Source organism: Hyaena hyaena, unplaced genomic scaffold (assembly GCF_003009895.1).
Source record: "Hyaena hyaena isolate Hyena2069 unplaced genomic scaffold, ASM300989v1 scaffold_240, whole genome shotgun sequence".
Lineage (NCBI taxonomy): Eukaryota > Metazoa > Chordata > Mammalia > Carnivora > Hyaenidae > Hyaena > Hyaena hyaena.
In genome coordinates, this window is record NW_024080873.1 from 1638164 (window position 1) to 1664416 (window position 26253).

The 26253-nt window shown below is 43.4% G+C and overlaps 1 protein-coding gene and 1 long non-coding RNA gene across 3 annotated transcripts in view; one reads left to right on the forward strand and one right to left on the reverse strand.

The window, feature by feature from the left end:
* The window catches only part of ACER2 (alkaline ceramidase 2), a 29153-nt gene extending 27841 nt beyond the window's left edge, over window positions 1-1312 (reverse strand). Inside the window, exon 1 of one of the 2 annotated variants that reach the window (XM_039244423.1) lies at window positions 1087-1312. In XM_039244423.1, coding sequence (XP_039100354.1) covers window positions 1087-1194 — 108 coding nt within the window. In that variant the 5' untranslated portion in view covers window positions 1195-1312. The remainder of the gene's footprint in view (window positions 1-1086) is intronic. The other variant, XM_039244424.1, reaches the window with a different exon arrangement.
* LOC120239890 lies at window positions 756-24083 on the forward strand. Its single transcript, XR_005530531.1, has 3 exons — window positions 756-818; window positions 9691-9905; window positions 23898-24083. It is a non-coding gene; the product is annotated as an uncharacterized LOC120239890 (long non-coding RNA).
* The last annotated feature ends 2170 nt before the right edge of the window (window positions 24084-26253 follow it).

Sequence of the window (26253 nt, forward strand, 5' to 3'; positions counted from 1 at the left end):
TTCGCTTCCCTAGAGCTCAGTTTCCTCATCAGTGAGTGAAAGGGCTGGGAACAGCCCACCAGAGATACCTCCAGGCTCCTGCCAAGGATGCTCTCCCCGGCAAATCTAAGGAGCAACCCTGAAGAACAATCTCAAAGTCACAGTGACTTGCAAGCCAGGAGCTCCTGTTTTGTGCACGTGTTGTGTTTGGGCAGCAGCAGAAAGGACCATGCAGCATCTTCTACTGGGCCGGGGAATCCGAAACCACTGCATGGTGGTGAAAGGTCAAAGTATTTTCCTCCCAGCTTCAAGCTTTCCCTGGCATAAAGACTTCCAACACCTCGGCTCCTGCAGCGGGGAAGTTCCAGCTCGCCAGTACTAGCCCACAAGGCACGCACACATCACTCCCAAACTTCCCTCTCATTCCCTGTGCTTAATCACTGGCGAGGGCACAGGCCTGGGGAAGTTGTCTTTGGGGCTCGACTGAGACTGGGAACTAAAGACAAAGAAATAACAACTAGTGGTCATTAACCTGACTTTGGCCAAAAGTAGCTCGACCTACTGTTGGTGTATTAGTGGGGTGGAGCTGGTCAGCACAGCGGGCCCTGGCCCTGTGACCTGCCGGGGGTGGGGGGGTGGGGGGGGAGGGCTCCCCCTTGCCCCCCTCCCCCGCCCCCCGGACTCCTAGAGCAGGTGCTGGGGGGAAAACCGCACAATGCGACCCAAGTGCGTCACGCCACAGAAATCCTAGGGGAAGAGGGGAATTGTCCTGGCAGGTTCACGAGGCTGAGTCCTCCCCCTGGGAGAGGGGCTGCCAGGGACCGCGGGCTTCAGGACTGGTGAGGATCAAACAAGACAATAGAGCCATCAAAAGGAAAAGAGAGGGGGAGGATGAGCCCAGATGTCGGGTTAGGGTAGGGACGGAAGAAGACAGATGGAGAGCTGGAGGGGGCGCAGAGGAGGGGGCGCGGGTTGATTCCGGCCCTGGAGAGAGAATGCCCCAGATACACGCAGAGACCCACGTCCAGGTTCCTGGCGCGACTAGGGAGGTTCCCCTCCCTCCAGCCCGCCTGCCACCCCAGCTCCCACTCCGGCTCGCGCACACACCGTGTTGTAGAACTCGGCGATGGCAGGCACGATGGTGTAGTTGTCCTCGCACCAGTCCACCTCCGAGCTGCCAGCCCGCAGCTGGTCCCACCAATGCGGGACGCTCATGGCCACTGTGGGGCATTGGAGCAGCTGCTCCTGCAGCCGAGAAGAGCCCAGAGCTACTGCTGGAAGCCAGATTCAGCGGCCGCGGCTTTATACACGCGAGTCAGCCGCCGGATGTGGTGCCTCCCCAGCCGGCCTCCCGGTGCTCTGCTCCGCCTGTTGGACGTGACTCGATCACAGAGACCCCTCCCCCAGCTCCGCCCCCTGGGGGGGACGGTGAGGGTAGGAGCAGGCCACGCCCATCCTGGGGGCGGGATGAGTGTCAGAGGAGAGGTAATCCGGAAGCCCGAGCGAGCTTACGACAAATTCAGGTACCCCTGCAAATGGCAGGTGCCAAAACCCTTGATGGGCCGGCTCATGCTTGCCCACGCCCACCTCCCTGGCTCAGACTCACCGGCGCCACCTCTCTGGCCCCGGGAGTATCCAGGCCCCTGAATACTCTCGAGGAGTTTGCAGCGATCTGGCTGCGCCCTGCGTGGGACTCCCGTGCTAACACCGAAGAAAGAAAACCTCTAGGTCCCTCTGAAGCTAGTTGAGGGTTTGATTGGCAGGACTTCGTGCCATAGGCTAGGGTAGAAAGACTGCGGGCCGGAGTGGCCCACCCAGTGACCTTCCCCTGCAGCCTCGGCCGCCCACTATACAGTAGACCACTTGTGCAATTTCCAGTATGCTCTTGGTCCCCTGGACTCCAGCCTTGGGGCTTTAATCTCGTCTTCATTGAAACACAGGGCGACACTTTAGCCATACCAACACTCAGAGGATGCAGCGTGGTAGGGATGACATCTCCAAGACATCCAAGGTGCAGCAGATGATGGTATAGATCTATACCTATTCCATGCCAGATGGCTTGAAGAGTTTCCGTGCATCACTTATTTATAGTGTTCCCAGGGGGAATCCTGCGAAGCGGGTTCTAGTGACAATGCCATTACAGCTAGTGAGGCAGAGCTAGAAATCACACTCAGGCAGGATGACCTCAGATCTGCTGGTAACTACTTTGCTACTCTAGTTTCTAAAACCCAGTCTGGTCCCAACAAAAGCCAACTGTGTGTGAGATGGCTCTGGTCCTCCTCCCTTGAGTAGCTCTAGGGTTCCAGGTCAAGACACTGGCAGTGACAGAAGAGGCTTCTGGTCAGCAATCCATGGTGCCTGTCATGAGCATCTGCTTGCTTAAACCTTCATGGTACCCCAAAGGCCAGTGGCTCCCCAGGGACTGTCCTCTCTAGTCCTGACTGTGCTGTGGGACCCTGGCTGGTTCTCCAGTGTCCATCTGCAGCCAATACCCACACAGCCATTTGCAGGCCTCCCCACATCTCAAGAAACTGCAAGCCCAGCTCCTCTGTCTCTGGAAACGCCATCTTTCTTCTCCTGGGGACCAAAACCACACTTCTCCTACTGTCCTCTCTGTCCTAACTTCTGTTGTCCTCTTAGACAGCCCATTCCACTATCCTGATTCGCTGGTACCTTCTACTAAGGTCCGTATTACTGAGGCCTTTAGGGCACCCAGTGTGAACTGGCCACTTAAGTAGAAAGGGGAAAATATTTCTCACAGCCACAGAAGAAAACTACATCAGTTAATGTAGTAATGTAATGTAGTTTCTCCATGCCTCACGGTGCTATACCAATTGTCCAACAATAGTTTTCCACTTGGAAATCCTTCCAATATCTAAGGTAGAAATATATCTGTATTACCTGTACTGGTGTACCATTATTTTTATATGCCAGTGATTCTCAAAGGTGTTCCCCTTTCAGGGGATCCACAAGGTCAAAACTCCCTGTGAACACTACAACATCATTTGCCCCTTTGGCTCCCCAGTTTCACCAGCACACAATGGAGCTTTTCAGAGGCTAGGTGATGTGTGGTGTCATTATCTCTCGGACAGCTAATGGAATTTGTGGATTCTTCAGTATTAAAAGCCTCTTTAAGTTTTGAATATAATAAATATCGGTAGATATTATCACAGTAACAAAAGGGTTTTAGGATCCTCAACCTCAAGTATGAAAGGAGTCCTCAAATCAACAGTTGAGAGCTGGAGTTGGGGGTGGGATGGGGAGATGTATCCAATTAAACTCTTTGTAATGTTTTTATCTTTTAGAATTTTTAAATATTTATTGAATGAGCGCTTTCAAAACTAGACTTACATCATTATCCTACATCACTTTTGTGTGTAAAAAGGAAAATAGAAGCAAAATAAACTTATTGAGGAATTCCTATAATTTCTTCACACTCAGAATCTCTATTCTTACGCTTAGTCATTTTTCAGCTTCATCATTGGTGTCTTTGTGTTGTTAATTACCAGGCATTTGTGATGTGGCATTTCATAACTGCACTCCACTACTGAATCCTTCCAAACCCAGTGTATACACTTTGATACCAGAATGTTTTTTTGTCTTACCTGAAGGTTGCAATGGAATGCTTTCAGACAATAGGCATCATGTTTGTTTTTCAGGTGGTCCTTAGGTGATTCGTTGACAGAAATACGGAGATTACAGTTGCAAAGTCATCCCACCAGGATTAACCACAGTGTTTATGCATGTTCAGGCAGTGACAACACATCTTGACCCCCCACTTGGCCACCCGTGATTATAAAATGCCATCCACTGTAAGATGTATCTAGATTTCAGGATGTTACAGTGCAAAACAATGTGACTGTTAGCACCAATGACATCTAGAATCCACTGGATAGAAATCCTCCAAGTCCTGATAAGGAAATGATGAGGAGTTTTCCTCCTCACTCAGGAACTTCTATTGTCAATGACAATCCTAGTTCAAGATCAAAAGCATGAGTTCTAATTAAAACTGCACAGAGAGATAGTGCTAAACCGAAGGCCATTAGTGAACAACATAAGGGACATGAGTGACATTTCTCAAGACACCACCGTTGGTCTTAATGGTACTGTGTTAAAGTTTTTCTGATATTTTCATCCACTCTACCCATTGTTGCCATTTTTTCAGTGAATATAACCTTAGTAATTTAATGTTAGGACACATCATTGGATAATTAATTTTTGAAATAAATTTATATTAATATGCCTCAGCAACTGCCTTTAATGGTTGAATACAAGACTCTGAAATCAAGTGTAAACAGAGAGCTTGGGGAGAGGGGTTGGGGATGAAGACACGCTGAGTTCTCATGATGAGTTTGCTTGTGTTGCTTTTAGTCTAAATATGAGTCAGTGATACCGATCCATAAAGAGCACGTTTGAGGAACTGCCCCTGCAGCGAAGTCAGAATGCCAGCATCTTCTATTTTTAGAGTTTATGACTATGTTTATTTGGTCTAAGTAAATCTGATAATAATATCCAGCTCAACTGGTTCTACCAGTAGAAATTATCAAGTCACAGAGTCTTCCTTGCAAAAAAAATGGCAGGCACCTGTGTCAGTGAAGCATGAAATACATGATCAAGGATGAAATTTTCTGTATTTTCCTGTCTGGCCAGGGTTTTTCATCATGGTCTTGCTTGAGGCTCATCATTGAGGCCAGTTGACTCTCCAAGTGTCGTCCCCAGACCAGCAGCATCAGCATCCCCTAGGAACTTCTTAGAAATGCACATTTCTGGGGTGCCTGTGTGGCTCAGCCAGTTGACTGTCCAACTTCAGCTCAGGTCCTGATCTCGGGGTTTGTGAGGTTGAGCCCTGCATTGGGCTCCGTGCTGTCAGTGCAGAGCCCACTTTGGATCCTCTGTTTCCCTCTCTCTCTGCCCCTCCTCTGCTTGTACACACACTTTCTCAAAAATGAATGTAGATTTATTAAAATAAAATGCAAATTTCTGGATTCAGATCCCAGACCTATTGAAGCAGAAACTCTAGAAGAGGCATCCAGCAATCTGTGGTTTAACCGAGGCTCCAGGTGATTCCAGCCCATGCTTAAGTTTGAGAACCACTATTTGAGCCAACGTGTGGCAGGGCAAAAATTCACTATGGACTGTACGATTTGCTTCCCTGAAAAATCAAATCCCGGGGCACCTGGGTGGCTCAGTTGGTTAAGCATCTGACTTCGGCTCAGGTCATGATCTCATGGTCTGTGGGTTCGAGCCCCGCGTCGGTCTCTGTGCTGACAGCTCAGAGTCTGGAGCCCGCTTCCGATTCTGTGTCTCCCTTCCTCTCTGCCCCTCCCCCGCTCACTCTCTGTCTCTCTCTCTCAAAATAAGGTAAAGACATTAAAAAATTTAAAAAAAATCAAATCCCAAGCCAAGACTGCTACTGCCACCAGGGAAAAGACGAGGAAGACAGGAGCCTGAGAGAGGCAGCCATCACCAGGAAACCAGGGACTCAGAGTCTGGTACCCCCTCTTCAGTTAAGAGGGAGACCAGAAAAGCAAGCAAGGATTTTTTTCTTTCTTAGATCTAAGGGAAAGTCTCCAGGCTCAGAATTGTGGGAGAGGGCTGCAGGAAGCGGGCCTCACCAGGACAAGACTACTGCAGCCACTACAGGAATAGGGCCCTATTGGCTGTGTCGGATGCTCTAGAAGTTTCCTGACAGGCCATCAGAGAGGTCACTCCATGCTGTTGTCCCTGGGTCTTTCTCCTTTCTCTAATCTACACTGGAAAACCACAAGTGAGGACTGAGCACATAGTACAGTTAGTCAATTGTGATCACACGTCTGAGGCTTTCCCTATGCCTGAAGGGCATGGAATTGGTTAACGTGTGTTTTACCTGCTGCTTGTGGATAGAGAAGGTATTACTCTGTTGCACAAGTAGCTTGCAAGGGTGTGAAGGTCATTTTGAGCACCTGCTTTGTGCAAGGCCCCATGTTAAGTGCTGGGTAATATAAAGACAAATAAAATATTCTTGGCTTCACAGAACATCGTCTAGTAGAGGCCCACAGACCATTAGGATACAACCTGATACTTGCTAAGATGGCGATATGCACACAGAATGGGGAAGCAAGGTGGGGGTGGTGGCCTGAATCTTCACAGAGAGGTGAGGCAGGCCCAGCAGAGGAGGTGGCTTTGGAAGTGAGGTGTACAAGATGAGTAGGATTTCACCAGGAGCAGCACTGAGGCTAGGGAATCCTATGGAAGGCCCAGCATGTGCAAAAGGATGGAGGTCTGAGAAAGTGTAATAATTCAGGAAACTTCAAATACTGTTTCAGCTAGAAAAGTGGCAGAAAGGGAGGCTGAGCTCAAAGGTTCATAGATGGTATGAGTACACAAATGGCAGAAACAATTGGTGAGGTCTTGTAGTAATCCAGAAGACAGATGATAGGAGCATGGTTAAAGCATGCAATCGTTCATTTACGTGTAATTATCGAATGCTTATTAGGTGCCAAGACACTTTTCTAGGTGCCAAGGATAAAAGAGTAAGCAAAACTGGGGTGCCTGGGTGGCTCAGTCCGTTGAGCATCCAACTTTGGCTCAGGTCACAATCTCACAGTTTGTGAGTTCGAGCCCACGGTCAGCCTGTCAGTGCAGAGCCTGCTTCGAATCCTCTGTCCCTCCTCTCTCTGCCCCTCTCCTGCATGCACTCACCAAAAAATATATTTTTTTTAAAAAGGGTGAGCTATACAGATGCTGGCTCTGTCCTCATGGAGCTTACAGTCTAGAGAGAAAGTCTGACATTGAATACTGCATAAACAATTCACCACAAGTGTGCCACAAGAAAAGCGCAGGTACCATGACAACAGACAGCAGCGGATATGACCTTATCTGAGGGTGATGGGAAAGGCTTCCCAGAGCAGGTGGCTTCTAAGCTGAACAAAGTGAGGTTTAAGGCAGAGGAAAGGGAATTGTAATAAGGGATGCAATTCAGATTTAAAAAAAGAGTTTTGATAGATTGTAGTACTCACTCCAAATACTTGAACACACTTTCCCATTCCACCGCCTTGGGATTTGACCTAGTCATTGACTATAACCAGTAGAACATGTGGGGGATTAATGGTTCAGGTGACTGCCAGAGGCTTTGAGATGGATTCCTAGTTCTGCCATAAGCCAGATGGGGAACTGCTTCTGTAGCCTGGATCCTGGAATACAGAAGACATGTACAGCCCAGCAGAAGTGCTCGGCTAAGACCCCAACTTAGAACATCAGCAAAAAAAATAAAACCGTCTTGTCACTGAGGTTTGGGGAGATTGTTTTTTACTCCAGCATCACCAAATGCAGGCTGACAAATACAGAAGAATTAATCGTTTACTAATTAAAGGCAGGACATGAAAGAGGGAGAAATGGAATAGGCTGGCCTGAGTTGGATGGCCGGTTTACTCACCCAAAAGAGAAGATAGGCGGGAAAATCCTGATTTAGGCTTGGACTTGAGTTCAAAGTGCAGGCTGGACCTACAGGAAGATACATTCTCTCAGCAACTGAAAAGGAAGTTGAAGGACCAAGGGCGGAGTCAGGATTAGACAGAAAGATGTGCAAACAAAAGGAGGAAAGAGAGTCCTGAAAGTTCTGTGGGTAAATGAGCTCACAGGACTCAGCAGGATGAGGGAATGCAGGACAGCAAGAGATGGGGACTTGGGCATGTCCACATTAACAGAGGTCTGAGTGATGGGGAGGCGCCAGTCCTTGAGCAGTGGGACATGGCAAGAGAGGACCAGGTGTGCCCCTTTAAGGAATAATAAGTGCGGGTGCATCCCTTACAGTGGAGAGGTGGGGAATCAGAACCTAAACTGGCTCAAAGCTCTGGCTCTCACTACAAATTCACAGGAGCTGACACAGCTGGAGATCTTGTTTAAAAAAAAAGAAAGAAAGAAAAAAGAAACTAAAAATGCAGATTCAGATTTAGAAGGTCTTGAGTGGAATCCAACATTCTGTGTTTCTAACGAACTCCTACTTGATACAGATACTTGCTGCTCCACGTTTCAGTAGCAAGGCGATGGGGAAGAGAGGAAACTGCAATATGCAGGTGCCATCAGTACAATTCAGATTAAGGGAAACTCTTCACAACCACCCAATGTCATAGACAACAGCTGGGGAGGAAATGCACAGATTTTCTAGAGAACCCTAACAATCGGTTACAATGTGTACAGTTCATTTAGATCCTACATCATAGCATAAACATACTTTTTAGGACAAACGTGGAACAGAAAACACTGGATACTTGCTGATACTGGGAATTGTTGGTTGGGGGAGATGTTGATATGATAATTCTGTATGAAAACATGAGTCTCCAGAAGGCGATTTTAGGATTCCATTTTTTAAATGACCTTCTGGAAGAAGGTAAAACTAAGGAATAGGAAACAGATCTGTGGTTACTTGGGGTAGTAAGAGAGTTCACTGCAAGCAGCATAGGGGAATTGTGGCCATGGGGTGGCAGTGGGGGGGTGACAGAAGTGTTCTACATCCTGATTGTGATTGTTATATAATGGAGTTTATAAAACCTCAGGACTATACCTTGTAAAGGTAAAATTTAGTTTACCATGTAAACTATACCTTAATAAACCTGACCATAACCAAAAATAAAAAAGCATTGTTTAGAGCTATATACTGAAATATTTACAGACAAAATACAGCATCTCAGACTTGCTTTGAAATAATGGGGTGGGGGGCTACTTGGCTTAACAAGAAGAGCATGATCTTGGTGTCATAGGTTCAGGTCCTATGTTGGGTGTAGACACCACTTAAATAATCTTAAAAAATGGGGAGGGTGTTGGTTTGGGGATACAGCTGGAACAATCCAGGCTTTAAATGGATAATCATTGAAACTGGGTGATAGTCATGTTAGTCTCTCTACTTTGCATGTGTTTAAAACTTTCTGGAATAAGTTTTAATTTTTAATGTTTTCTTTATTTCTGAGAGAGAGAGAGAGAGAGAGAGAGAGAGAGAGAGCGTGAAGGGGAGGGTCAGAGAGAGAGAGGGAGATACAGAATCTGAAACAGGCTCCAGGTTCTGAGCTGGCTGTCAGCACAGAGCCTGATGCAGGGCTCAAACCCATGAACCATGAGATCATGACCTGAGCTGAAGTCGGACGCTTAACCGACTGAGCCACCCAGGCACCCCTGGAATAAGTTTTTTAAAAGCTAAAGCAATGGACTTTATGAAAAGGAGGGACCACAGAAGCATCCATATAGCCGAGAGTACCAGAAAGGTGGTTAGTAAGTGAGGGTGAAGGGTTCAGCCTTTAGCGGTGGGTACCATTAAAGCAGCAATTCAGGTTGAACCTGTGGTTGTTACCTGTCCCCTTCATTCCAGAGGGCACAGGATGGCAGGAAATTACTCCCACCCGAGGAAGCAAAGGGTAAATGGCTGAGGGAATCCTCTCAGGCCTGTGCGTGAGAAGGCCCTTTCACCAGGGAGGCTTTGGTAAACAAGCTATCAGCAGCCTGGGTGGGGTCCAGGTAGTGCTGTGGCGACAGACTCTCTAGAACCAGGAAGCTAGAAAGGTCAGGGACTGGTCGGTGGCATGCCTCCCAATTGAGGGTCCCCCTTGGGGCTGGGCTCTCTGATTTCTCAGATGTGCCTTGAGGGGAGCTGACCCTGGCACGTCAGACATTACACCCACTGGAAGGGCTGCTTCACAATGACCTATAAACATCGTGCTTCCTTCTCTTCCTTGTCTTCAGCCTTTCAGAGACCAAGAAACAACTTGGGGAAATGGAGGTGAAGTAAGTCAAGACAGAGAAGTCCAGGTTGGGGTAAAACGTAAGGGCCAGATGACCTCTATTTGGCCGAAAAGAAAGGCACACAGATCTACCAGGAGCTTGAAGAAGAGTTACAGAACATTCCTTTAGTAGAGGAGAGACTTGAGCAAATTCCAACCTAAGGAAAAAGCACCCAGGTAAGTGGAACAGATTTAAAATGTAAGGGAAAAATAAAAAAGTAATTCATGAAACTAGATCCTGAAGGAGATAGTAAAAGGTAGAACCGAAAGCTCAAGACCTTGCAATTTACCTGGAGAAGAGGAAAGAAAATCATGGAGTAGATATGTGTTGTTTTATCTGTCCCAGCATCTCTTCCTTTTCTGGGACTTTCCATTGCTCCGATTCTTTGATGGGGCTGGACACCTCCCACCTTCCTCTGCCCCTATATCGTTCAGATGGCTGCCAGAGAAAGAGCCATGGTCACACACTGTGATCTGACTCTGTGGCTAGTGTTCATTGGTCCAGGGGTGGGTCTTGACCCAAGCTGCCTGATCAGAATGCATCATTGGGAATTTAGGATCAGAATTGAGCTCTTCAGCTCCAGCTGACTGGCTAATGGAATAGAGACTTGAACCTGAGCACTACCGATGACCTGTTCTACCAGATGGATGGGAGAGCTGGCGGGGCTGGTCAACAGTGCAGAAACATAATGAAGCAGTTCCAAAAAGAGCTGTCTAGGCAATTAGTCCAAATGGAAAACAAGCCCCTGGCTCTAGCTAGGCCCGGGGACCTAGCCACATACAAATGTTCCCAAGACACCCACCTTTATGGTGAAGTTAGATTTTTTTCTTAAGCTAGTTTGAGTTGGGTTTCTGTGATTTAAAACCAAATGTCCTAGCAGAATTCTATGCCAAGGAAGAGGAGAATGTAGAGAGTATATATGAACACCTGGAAACATGCTAAAGATGGAGAAAACGGACCAGTTATACTTCTGAAAGAAATGGAAGAAACAGTCATCTAACTAAAAATGAGAGGTCCAGGTGAGGTCAGAGGCCTTGAAGGCAGTGAAAAAGATTGAAACCAGTGCAAATACCACCTTTTTTTTTTTTTTTTTTTTTTTACTAAATTCTCTAATCATTTTAACAATTGGAGGTGAGGATCTAGTATATTCTATAGATGGGGACAGTCATTGCTAGGGAAGTTCCAGACTAGAACACCAAGAAGGGCCAAGAACTTTAATCTTTCATATTAGCAATGCAGCCTGGGGAACAAATGACCTAGAAGTCTGGGAGACCTGTCCCTCCTCTCAAGTATGAAAATGGGAAGAAATTTAATCCTAGGAATAGTTGATGGTTTCCGGAATGAACGGACACATTACAATTTCTTTTCACATGAAAAAGTTGCTAACATATTTTAGGATGAGCATTTTGAAGAAAACATTGACAGGATTTGTAGTGACAAATTTAGATAAGAATATGGGCGTCTCCTTGCGTATCACAACTAATGACAACAACTCATGGGTTTTTGTACTGAACCCCCTTTCCAGCATCAATCAGGAACAAGGAATTGTTCTCCCTGCTCTCTGTGCTGCTCCTGGGGTCTGTGTGATTTCCTAGTGGATAATGGGCTCAACCAGATTAAATCCCAATCTCAATTTACACCCGGGGGAGAAAGTGCTGGAACCGTGGTGCTAGTTGTGGCCAGAATTGCCTTCTGAGCTTGTCGGGCCCAGGAGGGCCAGCCTCCAGCCTCTAGCTCGACAAAGCCTTAGTTCTCCTAAGGGGATCAGAACCTGAATTCCATTTGCATTATAAGAGTGACCCAGAAAACTCTGCCCCCAGCAATTCCTTTTCAATACCTTAAAAATATAGTTTCTTGGGGCACTGGTTGGCTCAGTTGGTTAAGCACCTGGCTCTTGACTTCAGCTCAGATCATGATCTTGGTTTGAGCCCCACATCCGGCTCTGAGCTGATGGTGCAGAGCCTATTTGGGGTTCTCCTTCCCTCTCTCTGTCCCTCCCCTGCTCGCTCTCTCCCTCTCTCTCTCAAGAAATAAACTTAAACCATAGTTTTTCACCATAGTGCATAATCGATGTTTTAGATAAAATATCAATATATAATACATGTAAATAAATAACTGAAACAGGTTACATTTAATGTAATTATTATACATTAGTTCTTAATTATGCCCTTTCATTTTTTGTGTGTGCTTGTTTTCTCTGATTTTTTTTTTTTTGGTTTCTTTTTCCTGTCTCATAGGTTACTTGAACATTTTCTAGAATTCCATTTGGATCTGTCTGTAGTGTTTGTGAATAGATCTTTGTGCAGTTGTCTTGGAAGTTGCTATAGGTGTTATACAAGTTAGCACAATCTACTAGTGTCATTTTACCTATTCAACGGAAGTGTAGAAAACTTCTTTTACTTTCCCCATTTATAATACAATCGCATTAAATATTTTCTCTGTTCATTTAGAACCACATCAAACAGCATTGTAACTTTTGCTTTTACCCTCAAACATTAGAACACTCAAGAGGAAGAGACAAGCTTGTTGTATTTACCCATGTTTTTGCTACATCCTTTTCCCCTCATATTCTAAGCCATATTATTTTATCATTTACTTTGTTTAAAAAATATCCTTTTGCCATTCTTTTGGAGTGACAAATTTAAAAATTCTTTGCATTTTCTTTCCTCTGAGGGTATCTTGTTTCCCCCTCCCCCTGACCCATGAGAGACATTTTTGGGGAGGTATAGAATTTTGTATTGAGTTCTTTTTTTTTTTTCCCATTGCTCAAAGAAATAGTATACCTTTCTAGCCTCCATGATTTCTTTTTTTGTTTGTTTATGTCTTTATTTTGAGAGAGGGGGAGAAAGGGAGGAGAGAGGGGCAGACAGAGAGTGAGGAGAGTGGATCCCAAGCAGACTCCACACTGTCAGCTCAGAGCCCAATGTGGGGCTCAACTCACAAACAGAACTGTGAGATCAAGACCTGAGCTGAAACCAAGAGTCAAACACTCAATTGACTGATCCACCCAGTGCTCCTGTATTTTTCAATTCTAAAATTTCCATTTAATTATTTACAGCTTGTATTACTTTGCTGAGACTTTCAATTTCCTTGCTAAGTCTATAATTTTATTCATTTATTTCAAGCATAGTCTTTTTTTATTTTTTAATGTTTATTTCTTTATTTTGAGAGACAGTATGAACAGGGAAGGGGCAGAGAGAGGAGAGAGAGAATCCTAAGCAGGCTCCTCACCGTCAGTACAAAGCCTGATGAGGGGCTTGAACCCACAAACCACAAGATCATGACCTGAGCCAAAATCAAGAGTTGGACACTTAATTCACTGAGCCACCCAGGTGCCCTATTTCAAGCATAGGCTTAATTGCTCCTGGAGGCATTTTTGTCATGGTTGCTTTAAAATCATTGTCAGATAGGGTTGCCTGGCTGGCTCAGTTGGTAGTATATGTGACTCTTGATCTTGGGGTTGTAAGTTTGAGTCCCATGTTGGGTATAGAGATTACTCCAAAATGAAATAAAATCTTTTTTTTTAAAGTTTTTACATTTATTTATTTTTGAGAGATGGAGCACAAGTGGGGGTGAGACAGAGAGAGAATGAGACACAGAATCCAAAGCAGGCTCCAGGCTCCTCACTGTCAGCACAGAGCCTGATGTGGGGCTTGAACCCACAAACTGAGATCATGACCTGAGCCAAAGTCAGACACTTAATTGACTGAGCCGCCCAGGTGCCCCAAAAATGAAATAAAATCTTAAAGTCATTGTCAGGTAATGTTAACCTTTCTGTCATCTCTGCTTTTACAGCTTTTTTTTTTTTTTTTTTTTAACTCACTCTGAGATCTTCCTTGTTCTTGGTATGATGAGTGATATTTTTTCTATTGAAATCTCACTATTTCTGTATCATGTTATGCAACTTTGGGTCTTATTTAAACCTTCTATCTTAGCTTGCTTTCTCTGAAGGAGAAGGAGTGGTTCTACCAGGTGGAGATACATAAATAGATTGCCCGGTTGACACCAGAGAGGCGACACTTCACTGATGGTAGGGGTGGAAGTCGAGCTTCTACAGACAGGCTCCACCGACCTCACAGGTGGGAAGGGTGGCTGTTTACTGGCCCCCTGGGCTGAAAGTCTGACTCCCTACTTGACTTACTCTGACACCTTCCAGGCAGGATTGTTGGAAAACCTCAGTATAGCCTGATAAGGGTAGAAGGTCTAGGCTTCCATTCAGCCTTTGCTTGTGTGGTTGGGTTTGCTTTTCCTGTGGTGTTTGGCTAGAGTAGATTGTTATTATCTAAACTTTTCTCCCTACTAGGCTGCCCCTTTCTTGGTTCTCTGACTAGAGAAAATATGCTCTGTTGTGGAATTGTTGGTCTATGCCCGTTGGCATTTTGAGTTGCTGGTTTCTCCAATTCCAAGCCTGGGATGCATGAGGCAAAAAGAAAATGCCAGAAAACTCCCTACCATACCATTCCTTGGGGCCCGAGGTCTCTAGCCAGCCTGCTGCCTTCTTTCTACCTTTCAAATGCTTGCTTTGTATATAATGTCCCAGAGTTTTTAGCTGTATTTAGCAGGAGAAATAGAAGAAGAATGCCTACTTCATATTCATGGGCCAAAATTTTAGGGGAACACATTTTTTTAATTAAAAAAAAATCGTTTTAATGTTTTATTTATTTCTGAGAGAGAGAGAGAGAGCGAGAGAGCATGAACAGGGGAGGGTCAGAAAGAGAGGGAGATACAGAATCTGAAACAGGTTCCAGGCTCTGAGCTAGCTGTCAGCACCAAGCCCGACGCAGGGCTCGAACCCACGAACCGTGACATCATGACCTGAGCTGAAGTCGGACGCTTAACCGACTGAGCCACCCAGGCGTCCCATTTTTTTAATTTTTTAATATTTGTTTATTTTTTGAGACAGAGAGACACAGAGCATGAGTGGGGGAGGGGCATAGAGAGAAGGAGGCACAGAATCTAAGCAGGCTCCACTCACAGACTGTGAGATGGTGACCTCAGCCAAAGTCAGAAGCTTAACCAACCGAGCCACCCAGGTGCCCCCAGGGGAACGGATTTTTATAGCAAGCTCTTGGTCTCCCCAGTACCACGGGACCAGATGAGCAGCTGAGAGGGGGTGGAGGTAGAAAAGAGGAGCAAGGACTGCCTCCTGGGGACTCCCATGTCTAGAGAGAAGAGGAGAAAGACCTAGGGAGGTAGGAAGAAAAGCTGAGGCATGTAAGACAGCTATAGTTAATGACCTATTCAAGAACAGCGTAAGTGAACACAAAATACAGACTGGAACACGTGTGAGAAAGAATAGGAACAAAGTGAAAGAAGAAAGTTACCAAAGCCACATATTGTGTGATTCCATTTATAAGATATGTCAGAATAGGACAATCTACGGTGCAGAAATAGATTAGTGGTTGCCTGGGGCTGGGGTGGTGGGTGGGTAGTTTGAAAAAAATAGAGATGGGAAATGACTACTACAGGGTATGGGGTTTTCTTTTGGGGTTGAGAAAAATACTTGAAAATTAGATTGTGGTGATAGTTGCACAACTCTAGGATCTATTTTTTTAAAATATGTACTTTAAATGGGTGAATTGTACAGTATTGTACAGTACAGTGAATCATATTTCAATAAAGCTGTTTTAAAAGAAGAAAGGAGCAGGGGGAGAAAAAAGAAAATGATACACACGAGGGAAAAAATGTGCAACTTTCATGCAGAGATAATTTCGTTTGTATATAGAGTTAATCCAACAGGAAAAAAATGGAACAGAATATATAAAAAGATGCTTACTTCATAGTAATAGAGCTATAAATTATAACTACATTAAGATAACATTGGTTTCAGAGTGCCCATCTGGCTCTTGATTTTGGCTCAGGTTATGATCTCAAGGATCTCAATGTTCCTAAGTTCAAATCCTGCACTGGGGTGTGCTGACAGGGCAGAGCCTGCTTGGGATTCTCTCTCCCCCTCTCTCTGCCCCTCCCCAGCTCACTCTCTGTCCCTCAAAATAAACAATAAAAAAACCCCACATTTATTTCATCTATCAGACTGACAAACTCCCAAAGTGTGGTAACACTTGCCAAGACGTCGCCCCTCACTCAGGAACAGGTCTGTTGTGTTTGAGATGATCTGTCAGGTGCTCTCTGAGCTACACAGGTAAAAGGAAATTCTCATTACAAACTGACAAAGGTAAAATGTAATACCTTTTTTGCAACAGCATGAACCACAGACTCAGAAATAGGTCTGGGTTTTATACAAATGACATAATTCCTAGTCGTCAATGGCTGCTTTTATATGGTGGAACATTGGAAGTCGAAGAGGGTTGTGCAGTGTTGTCCCATTGCCTTTGTAGATAAGGGGGTTGGGAGCCTGTCCAGGCAAGGGCATGTGTTCTAGCGACCGCCCCCCACCCCCAGCTCCTCCCCACCTTCAGTCCACAAGGTACAAGAGCCCTTGCCAAGACTTTAGGGGAACAGGCACTCTTCTAATGGCTAGTGGGCAGGTAAACGGCAACAACCCTCTGGAGAAAAATTTAGCAGGAGCTAAGGTCTACACTTAGACCAGGTGTATCTACTTCTAGTCACTTAACACTTTTGCTTCTAGACTTGGGAAATGACTCACATGCAGGGTCATTATATAATTGCAGCTTTCTTTGTAAGAGCAATTAACTGGGAACAACTTAAATGTCAGTTAGGAGGAGACCAATAAAAGGAAATGAGGAGGCTCTTTGTGTATTTAGAGAAAGTTCCCTATGATATATTGTTAAGGGGGAAATAAAAGGGACAGCATGACACATATGGTATGGTGCCATTTATGTTAAAAAGGAAGATAGAGGGGTGCCTGGGTGGCTTAGTCGGTTAAGCGTCCGACTTTCACTTAGGTCATGATCTCGCAGTTCGTGGGTTCGAGCCCCGCGTCGGGCTCTGTGCTGACTGCCAGCTCAGAGCCTGGAGCCTGTTTCAGTCTGTGACTCCCTCTCTCTCTGACCCTCCCCTGCTCACGCTGTCTCTCTCTCTCTCTCTCCTAGAAATAAATAAAACATTAAAAAAAAGGAAGATAGAATATATTTGTACCAACCACAAAACCAATATCTGAATATATAAATAAACCAATACTAGATAACTGGGTGATGCGAGATGGAACTAGAGGGTGGGGTGAGAAAATTATACCTTTTCATCATTCTTGAAGTTTTAAGCATTTTTTTTTCTTTTTAGAAAAGAAGGAATGTAAGGCGAGAGAGTGGAAATAATAAGCTTAACAATCTATCCATCTAGTCCGAGGTCTATAACAAAAATACCACAGACTCCAGAGATTTATAAACAAGAGAAATTTCCTAAAGTCTTGAGGCCAGGAGGTCCAAGATCAAGGCACTGGCAGGTTCAGTGTCTGGTGAGCAACCACTTCCTCATAGTCTTCTTGTGTGCTCACTGGCCAAAGGGACAAGAGAACTTTCTCAGGGCCTCTTTCATAAGAACACTGATCCTGTTTATAAGGGCTCTACCTCTCAATACCATCACTCTGGGGGGTAGGATTTCAACATACGAATTTTAGGGGGACACGAACATTTAATCTATAGCACAATTATTTATGGTTTTCTAATAAGGAGGGGTTTGGGGCTCTGCAAAAAACAAACAAACAAACAAAAAAAGGTAGCCAGAGGGCATTGTTGGGTCAAAATGAGATTTTTTTTTTTAAAAGATCAGAGACATTCAGCATGTTTTCAGCCTAATGGGGATGATCCACACTCTTAGATTGTATTGTGCCTTTTGCTGTATTACTGAACCTTTTAAACTTCTCTATTATATCTTGGTCCACTTGTATGTTTCTTTATCCATTAGATAAAAAGTTCCCTGGTAAAAAGTACCATCCCTTTCCATCTCTATCTCCTGTGTCTTGCCTGGTTCTTACATACAGTAGGTGCTCAGCACATGTATGTTGAATGATGTTATTGAAAACCCTCCCATTGCTGTCCACCATCTGAACTCATCCATAACATCCCCAAGTTCAGCCTTCCATCTCCTCCCTGTAGTCAGATCAGCGTGGGTTCAAATCCTCAGGAAAGACTCCCCAGAGCAGCACAACTTCAAGCAGATAAAGTGGAGAAAGGAAGGCCTTGCTGACAGAGGGAATGACACAAACAAAATTAGAGGGACATGGGTATTGACCGTGACGATGCGACGTAGGGATGACGAGGTTTACTAACATCCATTGACCGTCTGCTGTGCACCAAGAACTGTTTAAACTTTTTCACGTGTTGATTCATTTATCCCTGACAAGAACTCTCTAAGGAAGGTGTTACCACCATTTTCAGATGGGAAAACTAAGGCATAGAGAGAGCAAGTAAGTTGTCCAAGGTCACATAGCTATTAAGGAATGAAAATACATGGGACAAAAAGAAGATTGCCCTGCTATAGTGAGTTGATTCTATGCAATCAAACAAAAAGACAAGTTTATTCTTGTACTTTTCCTGTCATTCCTGTTCCTTCCTGCCCACCACCAAATATTTCATAAATATATGCCAGAGCTTATTTGCCACAACTTGCAAAAACATCCCTTAGTCCAGGACCCAACGGGTGAGGAATCCATTGTAATTCTCGCTCCTGGATATAGTTACAGAAATACTGCCAAGGAGCTTTCCTAGCTTCATTTCTTTGATTTCACTTCCTTTCCCAAACACACTGTGGCATGTTTAAATTTAGTTTCTTTCTACTAAGTAGAATTGCCCTTGAAAGTCAGATTTTGTGTCTAACCTTTTTTTTTTTTCCTGCTTCCTTGACTTGGGCCAAATAGGAGACCACTTACTGAAATGCATAAGCTAATTTCCTCTCTTACTATTTCTCCTCCTTTCCATATTTGTCTCCCTTTAGAAAACCTCCCTTTTCCCAAACACACTTAACTCCAGTACTTCAGAATGTGACTAGTTTTAGATAAGGTCTTTAATGAGGTAATTCAGTTAAAATGAGGTCTTTCAGATGGGCCCTAATTTAGTATGACTGGAGATCAGGACACAGACACACACGGAGGAAAGACCATGTGAAGACGCAGAAAGGAGGCCATTTACAACTAAGGAGGGAGGCCTCAGAAGAAACCAATCCTCCTAATGCCTTTGTCTCAGACTTCTAGCTCCAGAATTCTAAGAAAATTACTTTCTACCATTTAACCACCTAGTTTGTGGTATTTTGTTATGACAGCCCTAGCAAAGGAGCACATGCCTCCAACTCTACGCTCACCTCTTTACAGTGTCACTTAGCCTCCAAATCTGTATGTCCAATAGTCGGCTAGACATTTCCACTTGGGTACCCTATAGACAAGTCTTTCTCGGTGTCCAAAGCAGAAGCCTCATCACTCCCTGTCTGCCTGCCCTTCCTCCAGAGCTCCCCATCTCAGTGATGACACCCCTGTGACAAACCAGAAGTCTATGTGCCACTCCTGACTTGGCTGTCCCTCCATTCCCACTTCTATCAGTTATAGGTTCTGTCCATTCTACCTCTTGAATCTCTTCATTTCTTAACTTTTTGTATGCACTGAAAAATGTCAAACCCAGGGACACCTGGGGGGCTCAGTCATGATCTTGTGGTTCGTGAGTTCAAACCCCACATCGAGCTCACTGCTGCCAGTGCAGAGCTCGCTTTGGATCCTCTGTCTCCCGCTCTCTCTGCCCTTCCCCTGCTTGAGCTCTCTCAAAAATAAACAAAACATTAAAAAAAGAAAGTATCAAACCCAAAGAAAAATTGAAAGAATATAATGAATACCTGTATATGCCTTGCTAAATGAGCTGTTTGTTAATATTTTCTATATTTGCTTCCACTTCCCCCTTATATACTATTTTATATACTATTCTGTGTATACATGCTATATATATGTGTGTGTGTGTGTGTCTAATACAGACACACACACACACACTAATTTTTTTTCTGAACCATTTGAAAGTCCATTACAAACACCATGACATTTCACCTCTGAATATTTCAGCATGCACTTTCCTTTTTTTAACAAATAGTTTATTGTCAAATTAGTTTCCACATAACACCCAGTGCTCATCCCCACAAGTGCCCTCCTCCATGCCCATCCCCCCTCCCCCCCCACATCCATCAGTCCTCAGATTTTGTCAGCATTCAAGAGTCTCTCACAGTTTGCCTCTCTCCCTTTCCCCCACCATTTCCCTCCTTCTTCTCCCCCTTGTTCCTCAGTTAAGTTCCTCCTAATCCTCCTATACGTGCAAACATATGATATTTGTCCTTCTCTGCCTGACTTATTTCGCTCAGCATAACACCCTCAAGGTCCATCCATGTTGCTACACATGGCCAGATTTCATTGTTTCTCATTGCCATGTAGTATTCCATGGTATAGATAAACCACATCTTCTTGATCCATTCATCTGTTGATGGACACTTAGGCTCTTTCCATGTTTTAGCTATTGTGGAGAGTGCTGCTATGAACATTGGGGTACATGTGCTCCTATGCCTCAGCATTTCTGTATCCCTTGGGTAAATTCCTAGCAGTGCTATTGCTGGGTCATAAGGGAGTTCTATTGTTAGTTTCCTGAGGAACCTCCACACTGTTTTCCAGAGGGGCTGTACCAGTTTACATTCCCACCAACAGTGTAGGAGGGTGCCCGTTTCTCCACATCCTCGCCAGCATCTAGAGTTCTCTGATTTGCTCATTTTAGCCACTCTGACTGGCGTGAGGTGGTATCTCAGTGTGGTTTTGATTTGTATTTCCCTGATGAGGAGGGATGCTGAGCATCGTTTCATGTGTCTGTTGGCCATCTGGATGTCCTCTTTGGAGAAGTGTCTGTTCATGTCTTCTGCCCATTTCTTCACTGGGTTGTTTGTTTTTCGGGCGTGTAGTTTGGTGAGTTCCTTATAGATTCTGGATATTAACCCTTTATCTGATATGTCATTTGCAACTATCTTTTCCCATTCCGTTGGTTGCCTATTAATTTTCTGGGTTGTTTCCTTGGCTGTGCAGAAGCTTTTAATCTTGATGAGGTCCCAACAGTTTATTTTTGCTCTTGATTCCCTTGCTTTTGGGGATGTGTCAAGTAAGAAGTTGCTGCGGTGGAGGTCAAGGAGGTTGTTTCCTGCTTTCTCCTCTAGGGTGTTGATAGTTTCCTGTCTCACGTTCAGGTCCTTTATCCATTTTGAGTTTATTTTTGTGCATGGTGTGAGAAAATGATCTAGTTTCATTCTTCTGCATGTTGCTGTCCAGTTCTCCCAACACCATCTGTTAAAGAGGCTGTCTTTTTTCCATTGGATACCCTTTCCTGCTTTGTCAAAGATGAGTTGGCTGTATACTTTTGGGTCCACTTCTGAGTTCTCGATTCTGTTCCGTTGGTCTATGTGTCTGTTTTTGTGACAATACCATACTGTCTTGATGATGACAGCTTTGTAGTAGAGGCTAAAGTCTGGGATGGTGATACCTCCTGTTTTGGTTTTATTTTTCAGTATTACTTTGGCTATTTGTGGTCCTTTGTGGTTCTATACAAATTTTATGATAGATTGTTCTAGTTTTGAGAAGTATGCTGGTGCAATTTTGATTGGAATTGCATTGAATGTGTAGAGTGCTTTGGGTAGTAATGACATCTTAATTCTATTTATTCTTCTTATCCATGAGCATGGAATGTTTTTCCATTTCTTTGTGTCTTCTTCAGTTTCCTTCATAAGATTTCTATAGTTTTCATCATACAGATCTCTTGTATCCTTGGTTAGGTTTATTCCGAGGTATTTTATGGTTTTTTTGTGTAATTGTGAATGGGATCAGTTTCTTGATTTCTCTTCCTGTTGCTTCATTGTTGGTGTATAAAAATGCAACCGATTTCTGTACGTTGATTTTGTACCCTGCAACTTGGCTGAATTCATGGATCAGTTCTAGTAGGCTTCTGGTGGAGTCTGTTGGGTTTTCTATGTAGAGTATCATGTCATCTGCGAAGGGTGAAAGTTTGACTCCCTCTTTGCCAATTCTGATGCCTTTGATTTCCTTTTGTGGTCTGATGGCTGATGCTAGGACTTCCAGCACTGTGTTAAACAACAGTGGTGAGAGTGGACATCGCTGTCGTGTTCCTGATCTTAGGGGGAAAGCTCTCAGTTTTTCCCCATTGAGGATGATGTTAGCTGAGGGCTTCTCATAGATGGCTTTTATGATGTTTAAGTAGGCTCCTTCTATCCCGACTTTCTCTAGAGTCTTTATTAAGAAGGGATGCTGTATTTTGTCAAATGCTTTTTCTGCATCTATTGACAGGATCATATGATTTTTATCTTTTCTTTTATTGATGTGATGTATCACATTGATTGATTTGTGAATGTTGAACCAGCCCTGTAACCCAGGAATGAATCCCACTTGATCTTTGTGGATGATCCTTTTTATGCTCAGCATGCACTTTCTAATAAGGATATTCTGCCACATAGCCTCAATATCACTACTGTACCTAAAAGTTAACATTATTTAACTAATACATTTTAATATATGATCCATATTTAAATTTTACCAGTTGTCCCCAAATATCTTCTTTCCCTTCTCCTTCCTTTTCCCTTCCCCATTCTCTCACACACCATATATACATTTAACATGAGTGCATACAGATACTTCCAATACAAGTCTAACACCACAAGATTCTATGTTTTCTCTACATTTACATATCCCACAATGTAAACTCTGGTTCCCAAGACATCAATGGATATAATATCTCTGTGTCTTACAATATATACAAAATAGTTTCAGAATTATGAAACGAATACATCTATCATTAGCAAACTTACTAAGTAAAATTTAAGATCTTCTTGCACTTCTCTTGGTCCTTAGAATATATACCCCACCAGGAACATATAGTCTGAATACTGTATTCAAGTTTCTTGAAATTTTTTTTCTGACCAGATTTTAATTTGATGTATAGTTAATTTGTTTATCTTAAATTTTGTGACTTATAAAAAATCCTTTTATTATTTAAAAATATTTATAACATTTATGTAGAAGTCAAAACTTTATAAAAGGAATACTCAGAGTACTAATGTTAGAAAGATGGCCAAATAAGACATCCTTGCTCATATCTGCCCCCTGCCTCCTCCCCCCCCCCCACAATAATCAGGCATCCATCCGAGGACAAAGTGCCTTTGTGGGAGCCTTGAGATCCAGGTAGATTGTGAAACCCTGGTGCAGTCCCAAACTAAGGAGAGCTGTTGTGAGAAGGCAAGCCTGCACCCAGGCTGCTGATTCACCCACCGTGGTCATGGCTACAGATGCAGAAACAGCTCTGTACCCCGAGGACTTGGCTATAGCCCCATTTGGCTTTGGTTCTGTCACCAGCGCCATATGCTAAAGGACTTGGGAGGAGTCACACCCACCCATGCATTGGGTAATAGGCATACAGACTTCAGTCCTGGCTGCAGACACTGGGGTGGCCAATGAACTGTCTCCAAGACACTCTTACTCTTAGCTGGGGTCCAATAGCCCCTGAAAATAAGTCTACCAAACTTGGTCAAAGTGCAGATTTTGAAACAGCCCTATAACTGGACTCTAGCCCATCCCAGCAGCAGTCTGTGAACAGTCCTGCTGGCACAAGGACCTGTCAGGAGACACTCCCATCTGTGACCTGGAGATCCTGAAAGGGCTCTCTATGCAGCTCTGGCCCATCCAGCTAAGGCCATAGAGCAATCCAGCCCACCCAGGGACCTGGTAGGAGACAGGCTAGGCCATGCCTCCACAGCCAGGGACATCTTATGCTCATTACTATTCCTTCACCCTATTGCCACTTGGTAAAGGTGATCAATTTAATTACGTGTTCAATTAACAAACACATCTCTATGTTATTCCCTTATTAAAAATGTAACTTACTTTTCTTGGGGCACCTGGGTGGCTCAGTCGGTTAAGCATCCGACTTCGGCTCGGGTCATGATCTCACGGTTCGTGGGTTTAAGCCCTGTGTTGGGCTCTGTGCTGACAGCTCAGAGCCTGCAGCCTGTTTCAGGTTCTGTGTCTCCCTCTCTCTGACCCTCTCATGCTCATGCTGTCTCTCTCTCTCAGAAATAAATAAAACATTAAAAAAAATAAAATAAAGTAATTTACTTTTCTCAAAAATATATTTGGGAAACCAGTCTATATTATTTCCTAGAGATCGTGATCGTTCTTTTTACCACAACATACCATGTTTTCTTAATTCTAAGCCTCACACTCCTTTCTATTTCAGCATTTCAGCACCAAAACCAGTCTTAAATCGGTGCCAAATGAATTCACCAGCCACCAGGCAGAGAAGTTGTGACAGTTTTTTCCTGTGCAGTTCCCTATTCATTTGCTTCTTAATGCAACTGAAATATTTGAAAGAGCAGTATCATGCAGTTCAATTCTGCATACTTTGGGTTCCTATTTGTTTCTGATCATGTGCTTAAAATTATTATATAGTATTAAAACAAAAAGTTGCCATTTATGCGAACAATGGCCTGTCCTACACGAGTGTGCAATTAAATGTAGTAGACACAGCCAAGTCTCTGGGGAGCAATGAAAATTTCAGGGCAAAGGTCAGTGTGAGCCACTTATGCATCAGGAAGTACAGAGGCACTGGACATTTATCAGTTCAAAGCTTCCAGCTGACCTGCAAGAGAAGCTTTTATAATTCCAGCTTTACTGATGAAGAAGGAAGAAAAGACCAAACAGAAAATGGAGTTGGAATCCTGGCTACTGTTTCTAGTCCTCAAAAGTTTTCAGGTGATTCTAAAACTGACCATTAAGATTATATACCCAGGATGCCTGCTTTCAATGCTGCTATTTGATGTTGTACTGGAAGACTGGAAGGTCTTGCCTGAGCAACTGGGTATAAATGAAGGGATAAACGAATAGCATTCAAACTGAAAAGAAAGAAGTCAAACTATATTCACAGGTGACATGATCATAGATAGATATAGATAGATCGATCGATCCAAAGGATCCACAAGAAAGCTAATAAACAAATTCAGCAGTTTTAGGAAATAAGATGAACACACAAATATCAGTTGTGTTTCTATACCCCAGCAATGAACAATCTGAGAAGGCAAATAAGAAAACAATCTAAAAGAATAAAATACCTAGGAATAAAATGAATCAAGGAGGTAAGAGACTGAAAAGCTGAAAACCACAAAACATCACTGAAATAATTTAAAGACGACCTAAATAAATGGAAAGACATTCTGTGTTCATGAACTGGAGGACTCCATGTTGTGAAGATAATAAAATTGATCTCTAGACTTAATGTAATCCCTATCAAAATTCCAAAGGCATATTTTGCATAAATGGCATATAATTCCTATGGAATTACAAGGGATCCCAAAGAGCTAAGACAATCTTGGAAAAGAAGAACCAAATCAAGGCCTCATACTTCCTGATTTCTGAAACTTAACTGTAAATCAAAACAGCATGGTACTAGCGTAAGGACTGACATACAGACCAATGGAAAACAATTGAGAGTGCAGACTCATAGATCTATGGCCAATTGATTTTCAGCAAGGATGCCAAGATCATTCAATGAGGGAAAGAATAGTCTCATTAACAAATGGTGGTGAGACAACTAGTTATCTATACACAAAAGATTAAAGTTGGACTCACTACCTTACACCATATTAACAAATTAACTCAAAATGGATCAATGGCCTAAATATAAGAACTGAAGCCATACAATTCTTGAAAGAAAATATAGGGGTAGGGACATCTAGCTGGCACAGTCAGGGGACCGTGGGACTCTTGATCTCACGGTCGTGAGTTCAAGCCCCGTCCTGGGTGTAGAGATTACTTAAAATTTTTTTTTTTAATTTTATTTAATAAAATAAGAAAACATAGGTGTAAATCATCATGACTTAGATTTGGCAATGGATTTGTCTCAGATACAGCTCCAAAAGCATGAACATAAAGAAAAAAATGGACTTCATCAAAATTACAAACTATTGTACATCAAAAGACATTATCAAGAAAGTGGAAAGACCCAGTAGAAAATGTTTGCACATCATATATCTAATAAAAGTGCAATATTCAGAATATACAAAAAACTCTTACAACTCAACAAGACCTGCTTATTCAAAATGAGCAAACAGCCTTTGTGCACTGTTGATGAGATTGTAAAATGGTGCAACTGTTATGGAAAGCAGTACACAGTTTCCTCAAAAAATTAAAAGTAGAAATGCCGTATGATCCAGCAGTCCCACCCTGGGTATATATCCAAAAAAACTGAAAGCAGGGGCTTAAAACAGATACATGCATATCTATGGTCATAGCAGCATTATTCACACATTGGTGTTTCAGTGGTATAATTCTCACCTGCTATAGCATTATTCACAATAGCTAAGAGGTGGAAGCAACCCAAATATTCATCAACAAATAAATAAAATCTGGTATATAGATACCATGGAATATTAATAGGCTTTAAAAAGGAAGGCTTCTACATGCTACAACATGGATGAACTTTGAAGACCTTATGCTAAATGAAATAAGCCAATCACAAAAAGACAAATACTATATGATTCCATTTCTATGAATTTCACTACTTGAGATCCTTCATATAAACAAAGTGGAATAGTGGT